Consider the following 25204-nt stretch of genomic DNA (forward strand, 5'->3'; position numbering starts at 1 on the left):
ACATTTAGTTTATGAAATAAATCATATTAAAGTGATATTAATTAGCCTCTGGAAAATTAGAGGTGACTTTTTTTTGAAAGGCTTGTACTAGCTGAAGTCCTGTTAAAAGTCAGTTTGGATGTTTTGTTAAAATTTCTTCTTTGGTCTGTTCTCAATTTGACAGAAATATTCTGCTATAAACTGCTTTTTTTTTTTTTTTTGTCTCTCTTTCTGAATGTAGCTGTGGGTAGGGTTGCCCAAGTTCATACCTTGCAGTCTTTGAAAATGTAACAGCATCAAAAGTCTTTATCATCCAGCCCTGGCAGGGCTGGTGCACTGCTGCACCAGCAGAATAAGGTTTCTAGTCAGATACCAGTGTTTAATTAATGTTCAGTAAGATCACGAGTGTGGTGATCTGTGCTAACAGATCTGTTAATTTGAAATCTATTGCCTTCATTCCTCCCTGTGTAATAGAGGGTAGATTGCATGTATTACAGTTTTATGAATTTTCAAGTTCTTACTCGTTCATCAATCCTGACTTTGAGAATAAGTAAAGCAGTGCACCTTGATTCAGGAGAGCCAGGATTTGTGGACTTTGATCTTCTGAATGTCATGACCCCACACTGTCTGTAACCCTGTGCTCTGTGGTCCCCTTTTATGAACTTTTTAAAAAATTCAAGCAGACATAATTTTTTTTCTTTCTTTTTTTCCCCAAAGTTACTTAAAATGCAGCTCTATAACAGCCAGCTAGGTAGTAACCCCTCTAAGTTTAATTCTAAGAGTAATAGCTGGTAAAATGCCACTGAAATACACTTTATCAGTCTTTTAGTTTATATATGATCTGGTGATGTCAATAGCAGGCTGCCTCCCCTCTGGAGTCAAGTTGCAAACACTCTCCTCAAGGGTAATTAAAGCTAAGCACACAATTGCAACAGCCCGGATTTGTTCAGGCTTGCTGGTTGCCCACTGTCTCATAGCACCCAACATCACAAAAGCACCATGTTTTAATGAAAGGATTATTTATCTCTGAGTTTTATGCTGTGTGCATGTTTAAATGCTGCAGAGGATGTGGATTGTAACCTTAGGGACTAAGGTAAGCAACATGGCACTGATTAACAGTGGGAAGCCTTTATGGAACTACATGGTCTGTGGTTTTTTATGCTTTTGCTTTGCTAAAATGATTCATGGTTGTCTGGTCGTAGCAAAAACCTCTGCAGCTTCCGAATATTGTAAGGCACTGCTGAACTTGTAGTATTTGTCTTCCATTTGTAAATGGCCTAAAGAACTTTGGTCAGAAATGCAGTTCGTGTGCTCTTTTCACAGCCAGGTTAAGGTACATTTATTTGTATTTTTAGGTGAGTGTCCTGGTTTCAGCTGGGATAGAATTAACTGTCTTCCCAGTAGCTGGTACAGTGCTATGTTTTGAGTTCAGTATGTGAAGAATGTTGATAACACTGATGTTTTCAGTTGTTGCTCAGTAGTGTTTAGACTATAGTGAAGGATTTTTCAGCTTCTCATGCCCAGCCAGGGCACCTGACCCAAACTGGCCAACAGTGTATTCCATACCATGGGACGTCCCATCTAGTTTAGGAATTGGAAAGGGGGGGGCAGGGATTCGCCGCTCGGGGACTGGCTGGGTGTCGGTCAGCGGGTGGTGAGCAATTGCCCTGCGCATCATTTGTACATTTCAATCCTTTTATTACTACTGCTGTCATTTTGTTAGTGTTATCATTATCATTATTAGTTTCTTCTTTTCTGTTCTATTAAACTGTTCTTATCTCAACCCAGGAGTTTTACTTCTTTTCCTGATTTTCTCCCCCATCCCACTGGGGGGGGGGGAGTGAGTGAGCGGCTGCGTGGTGCTTAGTTGCTGGCTGGGGTTAAACCACGACAGTGAGTGAAGTGCTGAGTCTGGCTCCTGCTTTCTTGAGTGGGGTGAGATCTCTATGCTTTTTGTGTTTCCAGTTATAGTACAACAGGGTGCACTGATAACTTGTAAAGCTCAAGAAACGGAGCTCTGACTTGTCCCTTGCTGTGACTTTTATGAGTGTGAGCTCTGAAAAGAAGGAGATGTAGTATGGCATCTGATTAGGAGAAAGTTGAAATCCTCCAGGAAATCCTATGAAGACATTCTTGTTGCTTTAGTTAGGGGCAGCAGATAGAGAACCAGGAAGAATCAGAGAAGTTTGGGAAGGAGAAGCTTTTTCCTTCTGTAGTATTAACTAGGAAATTATGAAATAGTTCTTTTTTTCTTTAAACTACTTGAAGCCATCTAGGAATTTCTTCAGTAAACCAGTCTTAGAAAAAGGATTATATCACTTGGACTTAACTTAAACTGCATGTGTGGTAAATCTGCCCGCTACCTTTACATGTTTGACCTCTCTTGGACCAGTGCTTGTATGCTGCGTGCTCTATGCTGTGGCAGAGCAGTTAATTCAGTGTGGAACATAGGCTACATGGACAGTATTATGAAGGTTTTTAAATCTGCCTTTAATCCCTGTCTAACTGTTTCTTATTTCTAAACAGAAGGATAGTGGTACTTCTAAAAGCATGTTCCAAGCTATGGAAATGATAGCAACTAAGGGGAAGATTGTGACTGAAAGTGTGACTTTTGGGATGGAAAGGGGGTAGGCTGGATGTTCAAACTTCTTTTGAAATTTCTGAAAAATTGAAAATTTTAATTGGAAAGAAAACTAGATTTCATTCAGTAGAGATCTTGGTTTCCATTGCAGATAGTTTGGATAGATCACTTTTCAACAACCTAAATTAGCTGCTGTTGCAATGTTTTATCTGAAGGATATTTAGGGAGCAATACCCATAGAATAACTTACGAAAAGAAACCAAGAAGCAACTTAGGTATTTTGTAGAGGTGATTGTGTAATATGTGAGAAAAGCAAATGAGGCATGAAATTCTCTGAGCTATGAGGACTTTTAAGAGAGTTGGAAATTGTCTGAAGTGGTTAAGTGATTAGACACATCTGTGAGGATTCATATGGGTCTAGACCCCTATTATCTTTGTGCACAGCATTGCTGAGCTGGTGGGTTAGAGTACTGAAGTGGGATAAGGAGCAAGAAGCCAACTGCAGACATAAATCCCCTAAATGTGAAAGCTAAGGCATAATGGTTTTGACCGACTAATAACAAAATTGTCACCCAGCAGCATTCCTGGTGATAGACGTGTTTGGTTTTAGTGGATAGCAACCCAGTCCCTCCTGAAAGAAAGTCTGTGTTAAGGCTCCCTGAGGGTTAGATGATGAGCTCAGTAGTGACAAAATTCAGGATAAGAGTTGGATTTTGAGAAACGTCAGGCTATATGGGAGGTGAAGTGATAACAGACTCTCTAAAAAGCTAACTGCAACCAAGTGCCATCCCCTAAATTATGAAACTTCTAAGGTAATGTAAATTGGGCTTTTTTTCTCTGGTTCCTTACCAGTTTGTAATGTAGCATCGTGTTAAATCAGAATCCTGAATCGAGAGGGAAGGGAGTGTGGTACTTCATCCTGGAACACTCTCAAGCTTGATGCCCAAAATCTAAGAATGTGCACTGAGGAAAAAAACAGGGACTGGCATGGAAGTTGCACCATGCTCTGGACAAGATTGTGACTTCAGTAGGCATGTGCTGATGTCGTGTTTTTAATTAAGGGTGACAGCAGAAAAGCAAATACCCTCTCTCACTGCGCCTTTGTGTTGGGAGAGTGGAAAGGGCAAGAGGGGGCCTGGTTTAAATAAATAAAGAAAAAGGATCCTAAGAATTTCAGAAAGATCTCCATTAGAGCAGATGGCAAGAGAATAGAGAACTGAAAAAGATGCAGCTGGTTTTTCTGTCATACTTGGAAAACTTCAAAGCGAAAACAACTCCAAAGCAGTGTTTCCTAGAAGCAGATAAGAACAGAGGAGGGGGCAGAGCTGCTCGCTCAGGCTGTGGATACCAGAGGGAGAGGCTTGAGCAAGCCAGGAGATTCTGAGAAAAAGAAACTGGGATAGACTGCAAAGCTCCAGCTGACTTTAATGCAGGCAGGAGCATTGCATTTATTAACAGTTGTCACTGATTAGAAAAAAATCCAACTTACTGAGCTTGATGGTGTTAAGCTGTAACGTGCCACTCTGCTTTCCAGTCATACAAATTGTCTTGGTTGCTTTAGAAATCTAGAGAATTAGCTCTTTCAAGAAATGAATGACAAATATTTCCATACTACCTATAGATAATAGCAAATTGCAATTGTACCGCAGCCAGCATGTTTCTTCTAAATATAATGAAGGATCTTCTGTAATTTATTTAATTGCTTAGACTTGACAAGAAGCCATTGCTAACAAACATGCTTTAATACTAGTATAGTACTTCTGGAGTTCTCTTGACTTGGGAATATAAATGCTGTAAAAAAATGTGTGGAACAGTGTAGCACAATTGCTCTAAAATTTACGCTGTAGGTTGTGCAGGTGTGCAAGTCTTTTCTCAGCCGCAAGAACACAAGAGTGGCGGCTAAAGGAGAAAGAGGACAGGAGTGCGAGTCACACATTCTGCAAATCCAGGGAGGAACAGGGCTCTTCTAAATGTTATGATCAGGCAATTGTAACACAGTTATTTAAGGAAAATGCAAGATAATCTGTTCCACATCTAATTATTGGACTTCTCTTCCCACTCCATCTGTTCTGGTATCTTCTATACAAAACCTATGGGGATTCCTGTTGTTACTGCAAACTATTAGAAATGCAGTCCAACTGCAAGGAGAATGAGATTTTTCTTGATTAATGTTTTGATGTATTTGTCTCTAAAATACTGAAATTACAGTTTCCTATTGTTATGCCTCTACCCCCCCCCCAGTAAACGTCATTATTTGTTCTCCATGATTTTGATGTACTAAATATAGAGATTAAGTAAATAAATATTGACACAGTTCTTTTGAATATTCATATTATTATAGTAGAGGATTTCAATATCAGCTTTTCCATGATTGTATTCATATCAAGTATATGCATGGTATTTATGATCCGTAGTCTACATTTTTATTTTTTGAAATTAACATCCTTCAATCACAAGACATTGGAGATGGAAAAGTTAGATAGGCAGAAGAATATTAATAATTCATGGAAGGTAAAGTAATTCCAACTCAGCCCCTAATATTTCAATGAGAAAGGGTCTGATCTAATGAAGATTTGCTTACCTGTAAGTACAGGTAGGTTTATGTTTTTATTTTTAGCATTCTTATGTGAAATACATGCAATATATAGCTATACGTCTGATTGTAAATGAGCTATTTATAATTATCAATATTAGGTAAGTAAATGATGGTTGACTTTTTGGATTGATTAAATGCCAGAGCTTCCATTCATTTCAGCAGCACCAGATTTCAATTTATTTTTGGTATTGACCTAGTTGGTGGAATCCTACATATATTTGAAATGTAGAAATACCTCATTTCACGGTATCTGATTTTATACAAAATGAGAATATGGAATTCTGTTAGCACGCCTTCATAGAACATTTATTTCTAGATGAATAATAATGGAAATACTAACTTCATGATCAAGCATACTGGAAATCATGGTTTAATTTGTAGGGAGAGAATTTATGACATGATTTTTAGATGTCATTCTTGAGCATGAAGAGCTTAAACTGTACAATATATAGATAATTTGTATGTTGCAGTGAAGTTGCATTAAATGCCTCTGGGTTTGCTGAAACATCTACTGAAAAAAATAAAATCAGAATGGAGTACAAAATATTTTGTATGTCATTTTCTATCCTTATGTTGCTATGGAAGGCTAGACCTGGACCAATGCTTTCTTACCACTTGTTTTACAACTGTTACACAGAGTAGTTCTTGCTTAGTGCTGTTGAGTAGCCATAAGCTCTACACCAGTTCTTGCTACCTTTCCTTGTGGCTTCTGAAAAAACCCACATCTTTTGAGGATTTACCCATTTTTATTTGCCAAACATTCGTGGGCGTGTATGGTTTGTGCTTTTAAAATCGTTAATAAGTCAATGGAAGGTCTGACTGCTCCACTGATATCTTAGTAATGTTTAAGTGGTATGAATTCAGTGCACTCTCCAAGTTTTAAAAGATGTGTGTGTATCAGTAGCTCTGTTTGTGATTGTATCAACTCCCAAAGGAGCTGCATCCTCATACATTAGAGTTAGTTTGTATGGTGCCCTGGGGGCACAGAAGTCGTTCGTGTTTTTCCCGTTGTCAGCAACTGGAGGTTGTGCCATGTCATATATGTCGGGCTTCTGCTTCAAGTTATTTTTAAAAAATAAGTTGCCTGGATAGTAAGTTATCTCTTAGGATCGTGTTAATTTTCCGTTTGGGAAAATTTGTTGAAGTAATGATCTTATCTCTCCTTGACTATACTTCTGACAGGCTGGAATCCTGATGGGTATCGTAAGTCTCATGTATCATAATACCATATTATAAGGAAGCAATGTTTGTTCTGCAGAGTGAATCCTGGGGGGGAAAAAACACCAAACAACTACTAAAATGCTGTATTTATTCACATTGCTTTTTATTTAAGAGGGGAGAATGTTTTAAGGTTTGCCTCCATGAGTATTATTAATGGAATGCTTCTAGAATAGCTTTTTCCTTAAGCATTTTGATATCAACACCTGCTGTTCAGAAACTCAGAATTATTGTACTTGCACTTGTTTTTAGCAGTTTATCTTGGGCATAAACAGAAACACATGACATTCTCTGATACCCATTTATAGCTGTAACTAAACAAACAAAATGAGAAAAATTCTGAAACCTGTAAACTGATCATACTAAGAAGGAAAAAAGACTAATATTTATATTAAGTATTGGGAAAGATCTCAGGGGCTAATGTCATATAAATACCGAAACTACAAAATGTAGTGACTTGCAAGTGATTGATTTTTACCTGTCATTTATGGGGAAAAAAGTAATGAAAGCAGATCTGGGGCATGATGCAATGGCGGCATCAGATATAAGGGAAGAAAGCTATTAAATTTTTTATGGTGTGCATTTCTGTAGTTAGGTGGGTTGTTTGTTTTTTTTTTTTATAAACTTAATTTCATTGTGCCGATCTTCCCATAAAGCTGCATATAAGCAAGTGTAGGAAAGTCTTGTGCAAGTTGGGTTTTTTTGCTAGTGGTGTTTTTGGTTTTTTTTTTTAGTTTTTTGCAAGGCATAGGCAATAGAGCTGAAGAGATTTTTTTTATTCAATATGAAAGCCTAGGTACTACGTCTGGCTCTAACCTGATCATAAAACTGTTTTTTGAGCCACATGCTGAAGTAAATATTTCTGACAATGTTCAAAACTTCCACTGACAAATTAAGAAAATGTACTGACACAGTAGGGTCCCAGAAAAAGCTCACAGATGAACTCATGCAGAATTATCTCAGAATCCTTCCAGAGAGCCATTTCAAATGTGTCCTGCCTGGGCTTCCATCTTCTAGAGCTCTGAAGGAAAATGCTGTAAATGGAGATGACAGTGTTGCCAAAATCCGGAATAAAACTCCTTAACAGCAATGAGAAGTTAAGAAGCAGGCACTCCTTTATTGCAGCGCTGGGCACACAGGGGATCGCTCCACCTAGTGTGTGCACCTGTCTGGTTTAATCATGCAGGTTAAATACACACCTGTTATACATATTCACTAGATTTCTGGGAAATGTCATACATAATCATCAACTGTCCGATAAATCATTAGCATATGTGAATGTCCTTCTACACAGGCATGGTGAAGTCTCTGGTGGTCTTCAGAAGCCCTCTGGTGGTCTTCCATAGTCTTCCTCACTTTGTCTGGTAGTTGACCTCTCTTATGTGATTCTGCGCAGTACGATTTTGCCATCATGTATTAGATTTACATAAAAGTACATTCAATGTTAATTCTTAAATTTAACGTTTCTAGTGATTGGCCCTCAGTCACATCACCTTATCAATATTCTTATACTATAACATTCATTGGTTAATCTTACCTAATTCCACTAACTAGTCTCTTGATCAAAGTGGGGTTTCTAAACCACAGAACTAAGGTCCATAACAATCTCTCTCTTAGTTCATTAAGACAAAACACTACAATCTAACAAATCTGTCAAAATTTCTATGGCTAACAGTATTAGACAATACTTATTCTTTTTATGATTGCATACCGCACATTTTGTATGTTCCTAAGTTTCTATAGCTATTGTGAGCTTCAAACCCCTATTTTCTACAATCTTTACCCTTTTAACAAAAACCTGACTTATGTGAAATTTCAACTTTTATCAAATATTGGTAACAACAGTGTGAGGTCTAAAGGCAGGGCGGCTGTGTGTAGTGTGGTTGCAGTCCATAATGAATTCAGCCAACGTGGGCAAAATGAAAGGGACAAAATGAAAGGATGTCATCCATCCTTGAAGGGATACTGTTGGCTCAAGCAGTGTCTGAAAAAAGCCGCGCTAAAAAGGTCAAGGCAGGAGGAAGCCCAGAACTGACCCGTCCCATCAGTTATATCATTACTGTTCCCTGGCCAGATGAGACTACTCAACATTGGTATAGAAAGTAAAGGTTCCTCATAGCTGAAAATGGTCAGACAGTTCAGGGATGAAAAAGCCCGCACAGCCTGTCCATAAACTGAAAACTCTCAGTGTAATGGGTGTAAGTAGTGGTGGGTGTCAATAACTCAAACAATGTCCCTTTGAAGTTTTCCCAAATACTGTCCACAGCACAAGTTAAAACAAAGGCAACCATGTGCAATCTGAGGTGGATGTGGGTTGTGCGGTTCACAGTAATTTGTCAGTCGGATACTTTTATTCAGTCCTGATAGCCCTTCAGTTACTCTTTCACTGCTCCTGTTCTGACTGTGGACTGCTTCCTTGGATTGGAGAATTAAAACATTGTAGTAACATCTTTAGATAATAGAAAAAGGGGAGAGACTTGAATATGGCTTTAGATTTCTCTATATTTGCCTTTAATGAAGATTTTGGAAGAGCATGCTTTCAAGTCTGGAAAGTAATTAATTGCTTTAAGTATGCTAAATTTATTCACAAAACATGTTTTAGGTGAGTAAGTTTTGTGACAGAATTGGGTTTTTCGTGTAACGGTTCATGTATTGACCCAAATCAGAGGAATTAATGTGCAGATGTTACACCTTTTTTTGTGTTTGTCAGTGATAAAGATAAGCACTTAGGGAGAAAATCATAGAAGTAATGCTTCCACAGATAGTTTTCAGGAGGCACAAAGGGAGAAATTGTGTGCTTAGATTTGACTGAATTTGTCGGTGCTCTTATTTGAAAAAGATGAGCAGTGGCTGTTAACCGTGGCCAAAGTTAACTGTGATTGCCAGAACTGTGATCCTGCCAGTCTTGGCTTCTGCAGTTTTTCTGTGAAGCTGCAAAAGAGCTTGGCGGTGGGGTTCAGGGGCAGTTGTTGGTAGAGGCTCCTCGAGTCCCCGTGTCATCTGCCCCCCTTCTGGCTCCCGGGTAAAGCATGTCTCACTGGCCCCTGGGAGTGACCGTAGGAGACTTTCTAATTACTTCCCCAAAATATCACTTTCACTGCTTAATCTATTAATTACGTGCCTTTTTTGTTAGAGACAGATCAGAGTTGGGTAAAGATGACAACCTTTCATAACTTTTGCAAAAACATCAGTGTCCCAGTGCATTGCAGTGGGCATGAAGCTACATGTATCCAGCTGAAGACGAGCAGTGTCTGTTACATAGGGCCTTGGTTTTTAGATAAATAAGTGTAGGAGGAAGAAAAACTTTTAGTAAAATGAGACATTTTGGATCATCCGCTCAGATGAAAACCTGTTTTCCTCCTCTTAGACAAGGGTAAAAGGGGCCAGTGAGGATCAGTGCCTTTTGGCAAAGTCTGTCTGCTGCTTGCACCTCCAGTACATAGGTAACTCCTGCTGGGGGAGCCAAAATTGAAGTTACAAAGGTAAAATACTGTTTAAAAATTATGAAGCTGGAATGAGCAAATGAATTTACAAGAAAGATCAGTTATCTTTATGCCAAAGATTTACAAGTAGGTTAAAACAATCCGTGTTTGACATGTTAAGTTGTCTTTATCATTAAAATGCTAATGAAATGGTAAACATCTGTTAAATTTATGAAGATAATGAAGCTTGTCAGCTACATCTTTCTTGTACCAGTATTCCTGCTTAGCTCAGGTTTGCATACAGATTTGGTGGAGTGGTGGTGAGAATCTGTTTGACCTTTGGGAGCAATGGCAGTGTAAAACTGTGCCCTGTTCTGTTTGATTTGATGATTTTTGTCCTGAAGTGCTTCTACCTGTAGTTTAGGTCATCTTACCTGATCATTCTTCCAGAGGCTTTCACAGGTGGTTCTGAAAATCAAACTTCAGTCAAACGGGGTCACTGCTATTTGATTGGCAATAGTTGAAGTAGTAAACTGGCAAACAGAAGTGAACAAATTTCTTATTATTAATGCCTCCACTAACCAGTCTGGTAGGTGTGTATGTTTTCTATTCTGTACAGACTCCAAATGTATCCTAGTCTACTGGTTATATATTATTCTGGTGGCAGAAACACCATGGACTGCAAAACTGCAGGCAGATTTTAAATGTCTTTGTCGCGTGAAATGATCTGTACTCAGCCAAGGTGTATAAAGAAGATTGCATTGTTTGCAGTACGATGCTAATTGTTTTTTAATTTTTAAAACTTTTATGCCAAATGCTTTCTATACCTTGATTAAAGACAGCATCAGAAACCTAGCTTAACTCTGATTTTAAATGTCGGTCACAATTTAACTCTATTCTGTTATATTTTTTTCTGTAAAATTTAGTTAAAATATGTAACCATGGCTTCATTGAAGTATGTGTATGTAAAGAGAGAATAGGTCTTTTTTAACTTCATGGATCTTTAATTGCTTATGAACTTCAAAGAGAAACTTGTAGCAGTTAGATTGATGATGGCACTTTATGGACTTTAGATAATTGAATACAACATAGCTGCTGTTTGAATACAACTCTGAAATCCAAATTATGGAAATCTACTGTTTCAGAACCAGCTAGTAGAAATAATCATCGTTTTTGCAGTTGAAGATATTTTCTTTGGATAAATCCTCTGACACGCTGCTTTCCTCTTGATGCATTTTTTTCATTATGGATATGAAGAAGAAACTATAGGCATGTTAGCCTTTAGCTTTTTGACGTTTTTGACTCCACTTGAATAAGCTTTGACTTACAGTTAATTAAGCACAACTGTCAAAGAGTTTCATGGGCTTACGCAGAAACAAACCTTACATTTATGAAAGTATTGGGGTAGGAGAGAAGAGAGAATATTCTGGGAAAGTGTCTCAAGCATATTTTTCCTTTCAAGTTGTGCAGCTCAGCTGGGGTGGTGTTCGACAGTTCTCTCTTCAGTTCTTTCTCTGTCAATGACCCATCTTTGTGCAATCATCACACTTTTCCTATAGAAGAAACAGAGAATAGATTATAGCCTGCTATTCATCTGCTAGACCATAATATAATGTTTACTGTGCTGCAGCTGTGATCAAAATGACTGTCTCTCCATCATCTACAAAATTTGAGCTCAGGGCTAGTTATAAGTGTTTGGTCGTTCAAAAAAATCCATGCAGCCCCATCTGGCTTCTGAACTCAGCTTTCCTCTTGGATACCGTAAGATGGGTTTGAAATTGTGTCTGTGGAGGCAGAATGATGAGATGAAAAGGAAGGAAATTTCTACTCTGCCTTCAGTTTTGCATGTCCTTAACAGGGAGAAAAGGAGATTCCTTAATGGAAGACTGGTACTCAGGCAGCCCATATGGATTGCCTGGCATCTTGCAAGTAGATGTAAATGATTTGATTTTATGGGAGAAGAGAGGGAAAATTGCTTGTTTACTTTTCACCTTCCCCCCACCTACCCCGACTGGGTTTAAAAAGCTCGGATGACTTCTGTGAGAAAAAGCCTAGATATTGTGTCAGCTCTGCTCGAGACCAGAGAAACTCCTAAGAGGACTGTTATGCTCCTGGCTGATGTGCTGGCCACTGGTGAGTGGGAGAAGGAGGTAATTATGGAGAAATTCTGGCAGAGGTAGGAGAGGCAGACAGTGACTCACCTTCCTTTAGAGGCGTGGGACACCTGTGTTCCAGTGCCTGCTCCAGTTGGTGTTGAATTATTTATTCAACCCAGGAAGGAGAAACTGAGATTTTTTTTTTCTTTTTTTTCTTTTTTTTTTGCATTTTTTTATTTCAGTGAGGGAAATTTTATTTGAAATCTATTTTGTATGATTTCAGGAAAATAAAAATACTCTCGCAGGCATAGCTGGAAGCAGTGTACTAGGCACACTATTGTGTGAATAGGGCAGATAGCTAGTTAAATATGAGCATTTGGACATCTGTGCCTTCCCATTCCTTCGGGGTCTTGCTGAGGATTGATTCTCAAGTATATACATAAAGAATTTCAGCATGTAGATTACTGGAAAGCTCTTGTTTGGAGAGAAAGATCTGGGCTCCAATTAAGAAAATGCTAGTTTGCATTGCATGTAAACAGTTGTGTTCGTTTATGTGCTGCTGATTATTTAATTGTTGGCTGTTTTCTAGTATTTGCCTTGCACTGTAAAAAAAGGCATTTTTTTAAATCTTAGGTGAAATGGTGTTTATGCAGTGCCTGGCAGCTACTGTCAGAAGAGGAAAAAAATAAACACACAGGTCACCATTTAGAAACAAACCTCTGGATTTCAGCTTGCATGTATTGTCTGTGCTAGCGGATCTAATAGGCAACCATGAACTGCAAAAGCATCTGACTTTCATGGGCACCCATCCTGGCCTTTTTGGCACAGAAGAATTTTTCAGCTTTAGAAAGGATTTATTTGACCTGCCAGTGTGATTTATATACCATATGTCTCCTCTTCACTGTCTGAGTATCCATGGCCATAGGGAAGCGCTCTGCCTCATCTGTAGTGTGCGGAAATAGGTTTCTTTTAATGATATTAACTCCTACGGAGCCACTTTATTACCCCCCTGTATTATTTTTTCTTGGCGGTTGTGTCAGCTGTGCTGTGTGTGATGTGGAAAGGAGAATACTATGAATTCCTGGTTTTGTTTGCTCTTGGCAGGCACTACTACACTTCCCACCCTTGTGCGCACACCTACCTTGATGATGCAGCCTTCCCTGGATATCAAACCCTTTATGTCCTTCCCTGTGGACAGCAGCTCTGCTGTTGGATTCTTCCCAAATTTTAACACAGTAAGTAAAGGTGTTTCCACATCTAGTTTCAGTGTATGCTTTCCAAGCTGGTTGTAATATCCAGTATTGAAGCTGCCTTAAAACAGCGCATCGCTTACACAATTCTAGAGGAGTCTTTTTGTCTGTGCTGTGATGGTTGCTGTTCCCTGTGTGAAAGGCTTGGAGTGGTACCCAGCTTTCTCACTGTGAACGGGCTGATCCTTTTTTAACTTGCTCTGTTGGGGTGGTGTTTGCACACCGAACCCCCCTCCCCCCCGATCGAGATTTGATGAGTGATAGAATCATTTTGAGCATTTGCCTGGGCATGTGCATTTCCATGTGCTGTAAAAAAGAAGAAAGCAAAAGCTAATGGAAGAACAGGTATGACAGGTAAGGCCTAGATCCTCCAGAGATGTGAATCAAGTCTATTACAGCCAGTGAAGCAACTGGAGGATCTTGTTAATTCTGTATAATAACAATAAAGTCTAAAATGGCTTATCTAGCCAATGTGAAAAATGTGAACCTGCTACTTTTAGTTTATGGTAAAGCATCTTGGTTTTTTGCAAAAAAAAAAAAAAAAAAAAAAATTGCCAAAATGATGCTTAATGCTTCTGTAGTTCTCCATGTTTATCAGAGCAGCAATAACAAAAATACTCTCTTCTGTAGTTCTCATTTCTTTAACAGCTCATGAAATGGTTCTGAATGTTATCAAAATGCTTTTTTTTGCTATCACACTTTATCATTTGTTTAATTAATTATTATCTTAAATGCATTAGTACACCAAAGCCAATGTTTTGCATGTTGCCTGTCAGGTTTCCATGTGTGGAGGTAATTCAGCATGGAACGAGTCGACAGATAGTAAGCTAATAGCATCAGGAAGGAAACTGCTCTAGGTCATTTCTGCCAAGTCAGCGAGTATGATCTGTTCGTACGTGACCGTTGCCTGACCTGTACAGCATCACACTTGTCACTGTAATCGAGGGGGGGTGGAAAGGGAAGCAGTGTCACCACCGCCAGACAGTGATCGGCTGAACCACTGCCAAGTGTCTCCTTTCACAAACTCACCTTCTGTCTGAAGTTAAAACATCAAGAGGATTTTTTTTCTTCATGACTTGCAAATACATCTTGCTGACAAGCCTTGTGCTACAGCACACGGTGCTGTGGGATGGTTATGAGGTAATGTATCAGCCAGCTTCTTTCAAATGTCAGCAGCCCAATGCATATTATAAACAGTAGCAAATGTTACTAATTCAATGCAAAACGTATATGTGAAAATTGTGCATTTATGAGGGAGATGTGGGGATGTGCAAGTGTATAGATTGGGGGGTATGTGCATGTGCATATGTACAAAGAGTTAAAGATTAAAAAAACATCCAGGCATGTTTAAAGTGCAGGACCAAAACTTGATACAATTTTAAGAAAGCAGTGTGTCATTCTCATCTAGGCATGATGCAGTTCATATTAATTTTCCATCCTCTTTCCAATACATTCAAGAATTTTATGTTATTGATTTGTCTGCTTTCCAGTTGCCCTGTTTTTATAGGTGAGCTTTTTCACAGAACTGTGCATAAAGACTTGGAGAACTTTTTCTTTAGGGATGCTGTAGTTGTGGAGTCAACCAACATTATTTGCTTACTGGTGGTATTATTGAGTGTCTGAGTTGCAGTAGCCTCTAGAGACAGATTAATTTGGGCATTTAGACTGGTTTTGCCTATGTACACTAGCTTTCATTTATCTGGGTTACATTCAGTTTGCCTAATTCCCGGAGTGTTTATCCTTCACACCTGTCATTCCTCTCCAAACTTCCGTGGGTTTTATTAAAAAATAGAGGCCTGGGGTAATCAGCATATATTGTTGACTCAGTGTCTACTTCCTCCCTTGGAATTCTTGATAATTATATACAATCATGCTGCTGTGCACCACACGCACCGCATGTTTAAACTCTTTTCTTTGGGGAACAGTGGTTTAGTACTACTCTATTTCTAATTCACAGACTTTGCCATTTATCTTACAGGTATTGATTTTCCCTAACAGTCTTTTACAATGGACTTTGAAGCTCATTGGAAAACTAAATCACTCATGGTTACCTACTGACAGGCACAGTGAATGCCAGCTGTCAGGCACTTTCTTTCTAACTTAGCACCACCTTTGCAAATGTAGATTTCTGTGTTTGTGTATATATAATCTTTTTTTCTTTTTCACTGTAAAGTGGGGGGGGGAGTATGTAAAAGTTTGTAAAAAGCCTTTTTCCAGAAGATAATTTTGAGTAAGTAGAAGTTAAATCCAGTTGACCCACAATGTATGCGTTATCCAAAGTGCCATAATTTTTCATCTTGTGCAGGAACAGAATATTAGAAGAGCTTTTGGTCCCTTCCCCCCACAAAGCCATCATTTGCCTTATGGATCAGTCAGGAAGTCTATGCACTTCACTCACAGGAGGACTTGTCAAGGACCGTAGACAGTTGAAACCTCTAGTGTGCAGCACTCGATCTGTTTGCCTTCAGTAGGACTGAGGGGACCCTGCAGCACGTGCCAGGGCTGCTGTTCACGCTTGCATGTGTTCACTGAAGGTGGCAAAAAGAAATGTGGTCTCAAGAGAAAACTTCTTTGGATCCACCTGTTCATTTTCAATGGCAGTCAGATATAGCAACATTTTTCTAAACCTTGCCAGGAGGTGGTGGTTGCTAACTTGATTTCAGTGGCCTGAAAAAAGAAAAGTTTCTGCTTGGGAGCTTGATACAGTAACTACCAGGGCAGGAAAAACAAGGTAAAATGTATTAACTACAAACACCTTTAAAGGAACACCCCCTACAGTGTTTCCAAAAGAACTTCTGTTATTTATGGAAATATGTTTAGAATCTGGGGTAAACCCTTTCTTACATAGTTAACTATGACAGTTTTCAGTTCTGAAAACGTCTGTGATGCTCCAGATGAAACAGTGTTCCCATTTCGTTTGTGAAAGTGTTCTGATCACTTCCTCTCTCCACATGGCGTACTTTCAAATGAAGAACTGAGCAGACCTTGATTTTTTTAAAAGAAATGCCTACCCCAAATATATCTTGTTTTCTTGATGGAATTGTGTGATTTAGTTTATAATGCCTCCCTTCTGTTTCTCCTAAAAACATTAATAGTTCTAAAGATGCTGTGGATGTATGTATAGTACTTACCAATTCATGCCCCAGTTAAATTTGTCTTTATTCCTTAGGACTTGCTTATTATATAGGAAAAATTAACTGGGGAATGATTGCACTACCTCCTTGGATACATGCCATTATGCCTTAATTCAGTTTTTGTTTCAACACATCAGCCAGAAAGGGATCTTCTAAGGGCAGAATGAAGGATTCCAAGCAGAGAGGATTTGCAGAATAGGTGCTCTCTTCTTTCCTGGTCTTTTCACAGCACCTGCAAATAGTTTTGTCAGAACAGGACAGGCATGATTAGACTGTCACAGCCTGAACCTGAGTTGCTGCACAGAAGGACAAACCCTCCCTCAGAAGTGCTGCAGCAGCAGATCCAAAGGTGACATCATGTTTGTCCTGGCGTCAAGTTCTAAAAGCTCTTGCTCAGTTACTCATACCCCTCTGTCTGAAACGCATAGCTTGAATCAAATTCTTGGCTGGTATTACTTAAAATGTTCTTGTTTATAGCAGAATGGGAGACAGCATTACAGGAACTTCCCAAATTGGTACCTCCAATTTGGAACGGATGCTGTACAAAAAGGTATTGTTTAAGCAGAGCTCTTTTTTAGCACACTAAAATGACTCTAATGATTCCTTAACGTGTAACATCTTGCATATCGGTTGTGTTTAAAGATCTGTAAGACTTCAAAGTCAAGTGCATAAAGTCAGTGGAAATCAAAGTTAAGATTACTGTGGTCCCCATTGTATGTTTATTACAATGTAATCTTGAATTTTACACGTGCTGGTTTCCACCATACAGCTTCACCTTCTGTACTATTCTTTCTCTACACCCCCCTGATGCTTTGTCTCATTGTCATCCATCTTTTGTACTGAATAAGGAAAGGATGCTTTGTGATCACATCATGGTAGGTTATAACGATGCATGCACTAAAGTGACTGAAAGCCAGGATTTATCTTGCAAGGCAAACTTAATGATCACTGTCTGCATCTCCCTATAAAGGATTTATACTCCTCAGAAAAAAAAAAAAAATCTCAAAGCTCCAACGTGTTCTACCTCATCCTGAAGTGAGAGCAGCACTACATGATTCAAATTTAGTCAAAGTGGTACAGCCAGGGACCCGTCAGTCTGCACAAAAGCAGTATCAGCAACTTCGCAGATTCTATCATCATAGAAAATAATCAGCAATTCATATGCTTCCTTCTGAGTTTGTTATGGCCTCAGGGGTAATCAAAGATTATAGCATCTCTTGTAGCTTTCACATTAGTGAAATATTTTCCATCTAACTAGCCCATGATTGGTTTCTAAATGCTGGTTCATACCTCCATATTTTAGAGGACACACGGGTTAATGTGGCCTAGTTACTGCTTCAGTGTCTATTTCTCTTCAAGTAGGTTTATGCTGATTCTTTATATTAAAGTTCCCTCAGTCCCCTCGTGAAGTGGACCAGAAGTATTTTACATCTGCCAGGGAAGGTGAGCCAGCTGGAATGGGCTACAGGAAGGGAAAGAGGAGCTGACTAGTAACTTAGTCAGAAATCTCTGTCTCTTCTCCAGCATTAGCCCTGCCTGGACTAAGTATCCCTGGCTTACCCCCAAGACAACTACTGGGAGGGACTAATTTGCTCTTTCCTCTTCTGCGTTTTCAATTATGTCCCTCATTTTTATCTGCTACCTATCTAGTTCTCATTTGAAGGGCCCGGTAATCAGCCAAGGCAGGAGCGGAGGTCTGCACCCCCGGAGTGCAGTGCAGGATAAGAGCGCAGGGCGCTCGCACCGCCGCCTTCACTCGCCCCTCTGCGCCAAGGGCCTCTTCTGCGTTTGGCACGGCACTGCGGCTCGGGAGCTTTCTCTGTCCTTAGCAGCCTCTGAATTCAGCCACTTACCGCCCTGCTCTAGTGCCAGAGTACGCTCTGGAGCTCAGGATTGTATGCAGGAGGAGCGTATTACAGATGCAGCCAAGTGGATGTTGCCAACCCATTATCTATGGTCCTCTTTTATCTAAGCAGCCTGTCCGTGTGCTCTGATTTCCCCTTTTCCCTTTCGTAAAGTGCTGGAGGGAAGTGACCTGTTCTGCTCCTCTCCCTCTGAAACACTCTGCTCCAGACAGCAGGTGGTTTTGTAAGAGCTATACTTCACACTCATTAACGGCACAGAAAGGAAATTTAAGCAATTAACTTAGAAGGAGAGGTGTTTTGTGGGGTAGCTGGGTATTTTGTTTGGGTTTTTTGGTTGGTTGTTTTTTAAATCAAGAAACAGCAAGATTTTTAAATCAAGAAACAGCAAGATTTTTTTCTTACAGACTTTTTATACCCTTTTTTTATAGTTGTGCAGGCACAAAAAGCACTTCGGGTTTGCCTTCTATTCCTCTGTCAAGCACGTAAAAACATTCCTATTTCACTTTTAGTTATTATGGATATAATAGTTCATGTTTTCTAAGTCATAGCCAGAATCATCCAAACTACAACATGAGGCATCAGCCTGCTACCTTTTATAAAGGGAATAAAAGAGAATAATAGGTGGTTTCCCAGATTCTTGCAGGTGAGGAAAGCAGAGGTTCAGGACCCACGTAATAAAGCCCAAATCCTGGCAGCACAGACCTCCGCTCTGTGGCTTTCTCCTCTGACTCTCTCCTCTCACAGTACCTGGCTGAAGAGCCCCTTTACCCTCCATGTCTTCCTATTTTCAGTTTCCTGTAGTCCCTTTTCTTTGTGTCCTTAGGCTTTTTGTACCAAGCCAGGAATTCCTCCTTGTCTTTCTATGGCTTTGGTGCAAATCAGCAGAGACCTCTTTCAGCTGCAGTAGCAGGTTTTGGAAGAATTCTTCTCAGCCTTTGGAGGCCCTGAAAAATGCTTGTTTAAGGTGGTATATTTTTCCCACAAAATACTTGAGCCATTTCAGCTTAAGCTTTCAAAAAAGATTGAGCTTGAAGCAAACACCTGGTAAGATACATGGTGTTAGATATGGGGGGAAAAAAATGCTGCAAAAAGCAGGGAGTTTTCAATCAATTTCTGAGAGCTTTTACAGTTTGTGGTATTTTAACATAAAGATGCAGGTTCCCTAATTCCTGTCAGGAATCTCTTGAAAGAGCAACTCTGTTAAATTGATGAGCCTAAATAAGTAATGTTCTGCCTTGTTTCTAGCCTTTAATAGATGTTATTCTCAGAAAAAAAAAAATCTTAATTAAAATAATGCAGACTGGCTTTAAGGGAGAATCTCTTGAAATATTGTTTAAAGTTTCCTGTTGCTTTGTATTTCCTCTAACAAGAATTGGATGGATAAGCTTCCTCCTCTCAGTTTCCAGATCAGCAGCCAGATAGGAGGAAGTGCACTGGTGAGAAACAGAAGTCACCAGATGCAGTAGCCTGTCCCTGCCACTTTACAGGAGCTCAGCATCCACAGTATGGTTTTTGAAAAATGATTCCTAAATTGCTGCAATACATCCGTTACTGTGCATACAAGTAATTAGGTCATCAGCCTAATTCTTTAAAGAAATAGTTTCTGCATATAAATCCTACTGTTTGCTGAGTCCTCCAGAAAATCTATTCCTTGGCTATGTGTTTCATCTCTGTCTTTACCGAAAGCTTGGAGTTAGTCTCTCCAACACTTCAGTGGTATTTATTTCTTTTACTGGTTAGCATAAGGAGAAGCTAAGAAGCCTTTTATCTTCATTGAATTGCTTTCTTCTTGATTTAGTAGTATGTTCATGACACAAGGAAGCCGGTTAAAGGGAGGGGGTTGTTAGCCATAAATATTTTAGGCATTAGACCACTGAAGGATTTTTTGCAAATAGACTGTAAGGAAAACGTCTTCTCTCAAAGCAAGCATACAAAAGTGTAGTTTAAGACAAATAAGGTACATGTGTTGCACCACTGTGCTTATAAAGGATTTGCTACTTTCTAATGATGTCTTGTCCTAAGCAAAATTCTAGAGCGGCTTTAGAGAAATCTAATTCTCCATGTATCTGATGCATACGGAATCGGCTGCTTTTGCAGCATCCTGGCTGTATGTGGCTGGCTTTCTTGCCCTCCCTTAGACCTTTGTCACATTGTTCCACAAGAAACGAAGAATTACTGCAAAAATTATTAATTAATAAATTATAAGAATGCAGCTAAGAATTAATTCTTGTTGTACTCTTTCTTTATGAATGTGGATATAGCTAGTGGTCCTTTAATCTAGATACAGTCAATTTTATGACAACTTAAAAGTTCTGTATAGCAATTTAAAGTCATAGTGTGAAACCTGTCTTTCTTTAGCATATCTGAAAACCAATGTTACATAGGTTTGAAGCACTGACCAGCTCATTTCAACTGCCAGAGCAAGGTTGATTTGAAGATCTGTGCCTTCCAAATCAGTCTCCGCTGTATTCAATCTGTCTGGTCTCACAGTAGAGACACCACGAACTGCAGCTCCTTCCCCAAGTTAACACTAGGGAAAAAGCATCATATTTCTTGCTCATGTATTTGTTAGAAGAGGCAGGTTTCTACCTGGCCTTGTGTCTCATTTACTTAGATTTAAAAAAAAAACAACAAACCACCGACAAAAAAAAACCACAACAGACTTTGATGCTACATCGTTTCAGGACTGGTTTAATTAGAAATGGAACATTCCTTTAAAGATTCGTATCTAAATACGGCGCTTTTTAATCAAAAGCATTTTAAAGGCTGTTTGTGTATTGTGTGGTACTTATAAAAAAAAAAAAAAAACAAACCCAAACCCAAACCAGAAACATCATTATTGATTTTTAAATGAAGAAAGCCTATTATTCCTTACTTACTATGAAGAGTAGATGACAGCTGTCAGCTAGCATACTTATGCAACTCTTGGTTCTGATTTGCTTCTCATTTATATTCAGCCATTTTATACATTTATATTCAAATGTATATATACACATCTAATTTATCCTCTTTTTAGATTTTTTTTTTCAGCATTTGAAAGGTAATGATATTAATTAATTTCAGAAGACTAGGCTGCTTATGTCTTTCTTCTCTTCTGCTCACATAATTAATCAAGGCCATGAATTTGTCCCTAACCTGTCTTTGCACGGTTCAGAACTGTAGAGGAAATTCAAATCTACCTAATGGCATACCATTTGTCTTTGTGGTGTTGGTGTTCTGGAGCAGGCTGGGAGCAAGAAGACTGTCAGCAAAACTTAGAGCAGACCCTTAAAAAGAAAAGGGTCATATCTAAGGACCATCTCAGAGATGAAAGCAAAAATCAGGAATCTTGTTTACCCCACATGTTATCTAAGCTGCTTTTCTGACTACAAACTCCTGGGCTTGAGTCTTTTTGCAGGATTCCACTGAAAGGTAATTTTTCATATTATTTTACCTAGTCATATTATTTTACTGTCAGGTGGTAATAGGTAGTATAACAAGAATAGCTTTGCTCTCAAAGTATGTTGTTGGTTTGATTTTCAGCAAGTCTCATACTGTAGTCTGTTTTTATTTTTTGCTGGATCTGGAGGCAAGATGGTTTTGGTAGTGGTTTTTTGTTGAGCTGAACACAGCTGAGTGTTCTGAATAGCAGCAGCCTAAATAATGAATAGCAGGTATATAGCATCTTCCATCAGATTATTTTGAAGGGTTATAAATGTGTTATTTAGACCTTTCAGCCTTTTTGTGAGGTTGCATATATTTTTATCCCCATTTTACAAATGAATAATATAAGGCTCAGGTGAAGAGACTCAAGAACAGTTAAACGTGTGAGCCAGCAAAGCCACAAAGGGAAGGGAAATTGTCATATTTCTTGAGTATTAGTTTAATCATTGAGTTTGTACTTTGTTCTTTTTCTAAAGTTTGATCTGTAAAAGTTCATCTTACAAAGTCTTGTACTATAGTAGGGAAGTAATCTGGATGGATTAAAAAAAAAGCTGCTGATCACTTAAAGCTGGTTCAGTTTAGTATAAAAAAAAAAGCATTAAACGTCAGATACTTCCTTTTTTCCTCATTCTCCATTTGCTTGGGGGGGGGAGGAGGGTATTCTCTTTCAACCCAAAACATTTTCAGCAGCTTTCTGTTTCTTTATTTTGCCTATGAAAATCTCCAATCTTGCCTGGAGCAGAAAATTTGACATTTTTCTACCATAAGGGTTAAATCTATTGTTGTTGTTCACATTACAAACACAATCATTTTATGTATTTCTATCCTCACTTCAGAATAAGTCTTTTGAGAAACTGAGACCAGATTCAGAATTTTTTTTTGCTGTGGTGCCTCACCAATTTCTTTCTTTCTTGGGTTAGGTCTTTTTACAGCAATGAAATATTAAATTTTAATAATCTTTTACATGACAATTTCTAAAGTTGCAATGGTATTTAATTTTCAGAACACTCTTTCTAAGGCTCACCTAAATATGATTTTCTAAACCAGAAATTATTTTTAACATACAACAAATATATCCATGGATGAAGGGAAGGAAAGGCAGAGGAAATATTCCCAGCACGGAAAAATAATAGTAAAAAGAATAAAAAGGTGTTTTCTCAATTATCTTTTGATCTTTGTGCTTAATCATATCACATTATATGAGGAGAAGAGAGGGATAGAGAGAGATCAGAGTTATTTACCTGATTATTATTATTTTTTTAAATATCAGAGTTTCTTGATTTAAGCCAGAGAAGTGCAAAGACCGAGGACGACAGAAGAGCAAAAGATTAGAAAATCCCTGATTTTGTTTCAGTTGGACAGTGTAGAATGTTTTTCCTTTTGCTTATATTGGTCCTAACCATGATTTTGGATGCCAGGTGCCCACCAAAGCCGCTCTATCACTCCTCCTCCTCAGGTAGACAGGGGAGAGAAAATATAATGAAAGGCTCATGGGTCGAGATAAGGACAGGGAGAGATCACTCACCAATTACTGTCAGGGGCAAAACAGACTCAACTTGGGGAAATTAGCTTAATTTATTACCAATCAAATCAGAGTAGAGGAATGAGAAATAAAAACTAAATCTTAAAAACACCTTCCCCCTGCCCCTGCCTTCTTCCTGGGCTTAACTCCACTCCCGATTTTCTCTACCTCCTCCCCCTCCGAGCGGCGCAGGGGGACGGGGAATGGGGTTTGGGGTCAGTTCATCACACGCTGTCTCTGCCGTTCCTTCCTCCTCACGGGAGGACTCCTCACTCTTCCCCTGCTCCAGCGTGGGGTCCCTCCCACAGGAGACAGTCCTCCATGAACTTCTCCAATGTGAGTCCTTCCCACGGGCTGCAGTTCTTCATGAGCTGCTCCACCATGGGTCCCTTCCATGGGCTGCAGTCCTTCAGACACAGACTGCTCCAGCGTGGGTCACCCGTGGGGTCACAAGTCCTGCCAGAAAACCTGCTCCAGCGTGGGCTCCTCTCTCCACGGGGCCACAGGTCCTGCCAGGAGCCTGCTCCAGCGCGGGCTGCCCATGGGGTCACAGCCTCCTTTGGGCATCCGCCTGCTCTGGCATGGGGTCCTCCCCGGGCTGCAGGTGGAGATCTGCTCCACCGTGGACCTCCTTGGACTGCAGGGGGACAGCCTGCCTCACCATGGTCTTCACCAGGGGCTGCAGGGGAATCTCTGCTCTGGCACCTGGAGCATCTCCTCCCCCTCCTTCTTCACTGACCTTGGGGTCTGCAGGGCTGTTTCTCTCACACATTCTCACTCCTCTCTCTGGCTGCAGTTTCTATTGTGCAGGGTTTTTTCCACCCTTCTTAAATCTGTTCTCCCAGTGGTGCTACCACTATCACTGATGGGCTCGGCCTTGGCCAGCAGCGGGTCCGTCTTGGAGCCGGCTGGCATTGGCTCTGTCGGACATAGGGGAAACTTCTAGCAACTTCTCACAGAAGCCACCCCTGTAGCCCCCCTGCTACCAAAACCTTGCTATGCAAACCCAATACATTAATTCTGCTGAGAAGGCTGGGATTCATCATTGGCCTCCTGAGCTTGGTCCAATAAAGTCTTGCAAATTAGACTTTCTAAGTGAAAACCCTACTGAAAGCAGTCTCTGCTTCTAACATAAGATTCCCAGGTTGGTGCTACTTCAGCCAGCTCCCTCTCCCAGACTGGGTCAGGACACAGCCTGTTGGAGAGACATGTGATAGTGAAATTATTTGTGCTGGCACACGAGTTGGATAAATGGGCATGTCAGTAAAGATTTAGGGCTGTGTTTCCCACGTCAATGCTGAGGCAAGAAGATTAATGCATTTCTTGGTAAACCAAAAAAGATCTAATGAAGTAGGTAAAGAGAAAGTATATTTGAGCATATTGTTCTAACTTTTCGTACCTATGTTTCAATGGGATATTGAAAATCTGAAAAGGAGTCAGAGAAAACCTACCAAATGAATCAAAGCTTTTATATTGAGAGGCTTAAGGAACGTATTTTGTTTATCAAAGAGAAGGTTAAGAGCTGATCTGATTGCAGTGCCTACACATTCAGAAGGTATCTGAGATTAGGGTGACCTTTAATAGAGAAACATAACTAGATTGAGTGGTTTATAACAGACATGGTAAGCATTGCTTCCCCAGTGATGTAAATTAACTTAGTTGGAAACTTTTAAATCAAGCTGTTGAGGTTTCTTCCTGAAATTTAGGCTCCAGTTGACCAGAAATTATTGGACTTTCATAATAGGAAGGGCCAAAACTCTCCAGTGAATGAAATCGTGTCATGAATTTTTCAGGAAATCAGATGTAATGGTTCCTTCTGGCCTAAAACAAATCTGTAAATTGCTGCAGACATCGCTTTCCGTATTCTGTGTGATTATGAATGCAGGCATGCAGAGAGAATCATCCCCTTTTTCATTTTTCCATGCAAGCTGTACTTTAAAAGGGGAACATGCAAGAGGGTAGCACACCAAGTGTCTCTGCATTATGCCATAGGACTGGAGATAAAAAAGTAGGGAGGGAAGCCTAACTGCTAGTGGCCAGAGACAAAAATTTGGTCTCCCAAGTCCAGGACTCCAGCCCTGCAACTCTGTTAACAGAAATAATGTGGAATTTACAAAA

General features: G+C 39.6%; 1 protein-coding gene across 4 annotated transcripts in view; it reads left to right on the forward strand.

The window, feature by feature from the left end:
* The window catches only part of ZNF385B (zinc finger protein 385B), a 176162-nt gene that overhangs the window by 103052 nt on the left and 47906 nt on the right, over positions 1–25204 (forward strand). For 3 of the 4 annotated variants that reach the window (XM_075028326.1, XM_075028325.1, XM_075028327.1), the window contains one exon: positions 12997–13127. The exons of the other annotated variant lie outside the window; for it this stretch is intronic. In XM_075028326.1, the coding sequence (XP_074884427.1) occupies positions 12997–13127 (131 nt within the window). The remainder of the gene's footprint in view (positions 1–12996; positions 13128–25204) is intronic. 4 annotated transcript variants of the gene reach the window in all.

This window comes from Buteo buteo, chromosome 5, assembly GCF_964188355.1.
Source record: "Buteo buteo chromosome 5, bButBut1.hap1.1, whole genome shotgun sequence".
Lineage (NCBI taxonomy): Eukaryota > Metazoa > Chordata > Aves > Accipitriformes > Accipitridae > Buteo > Buteo buteo.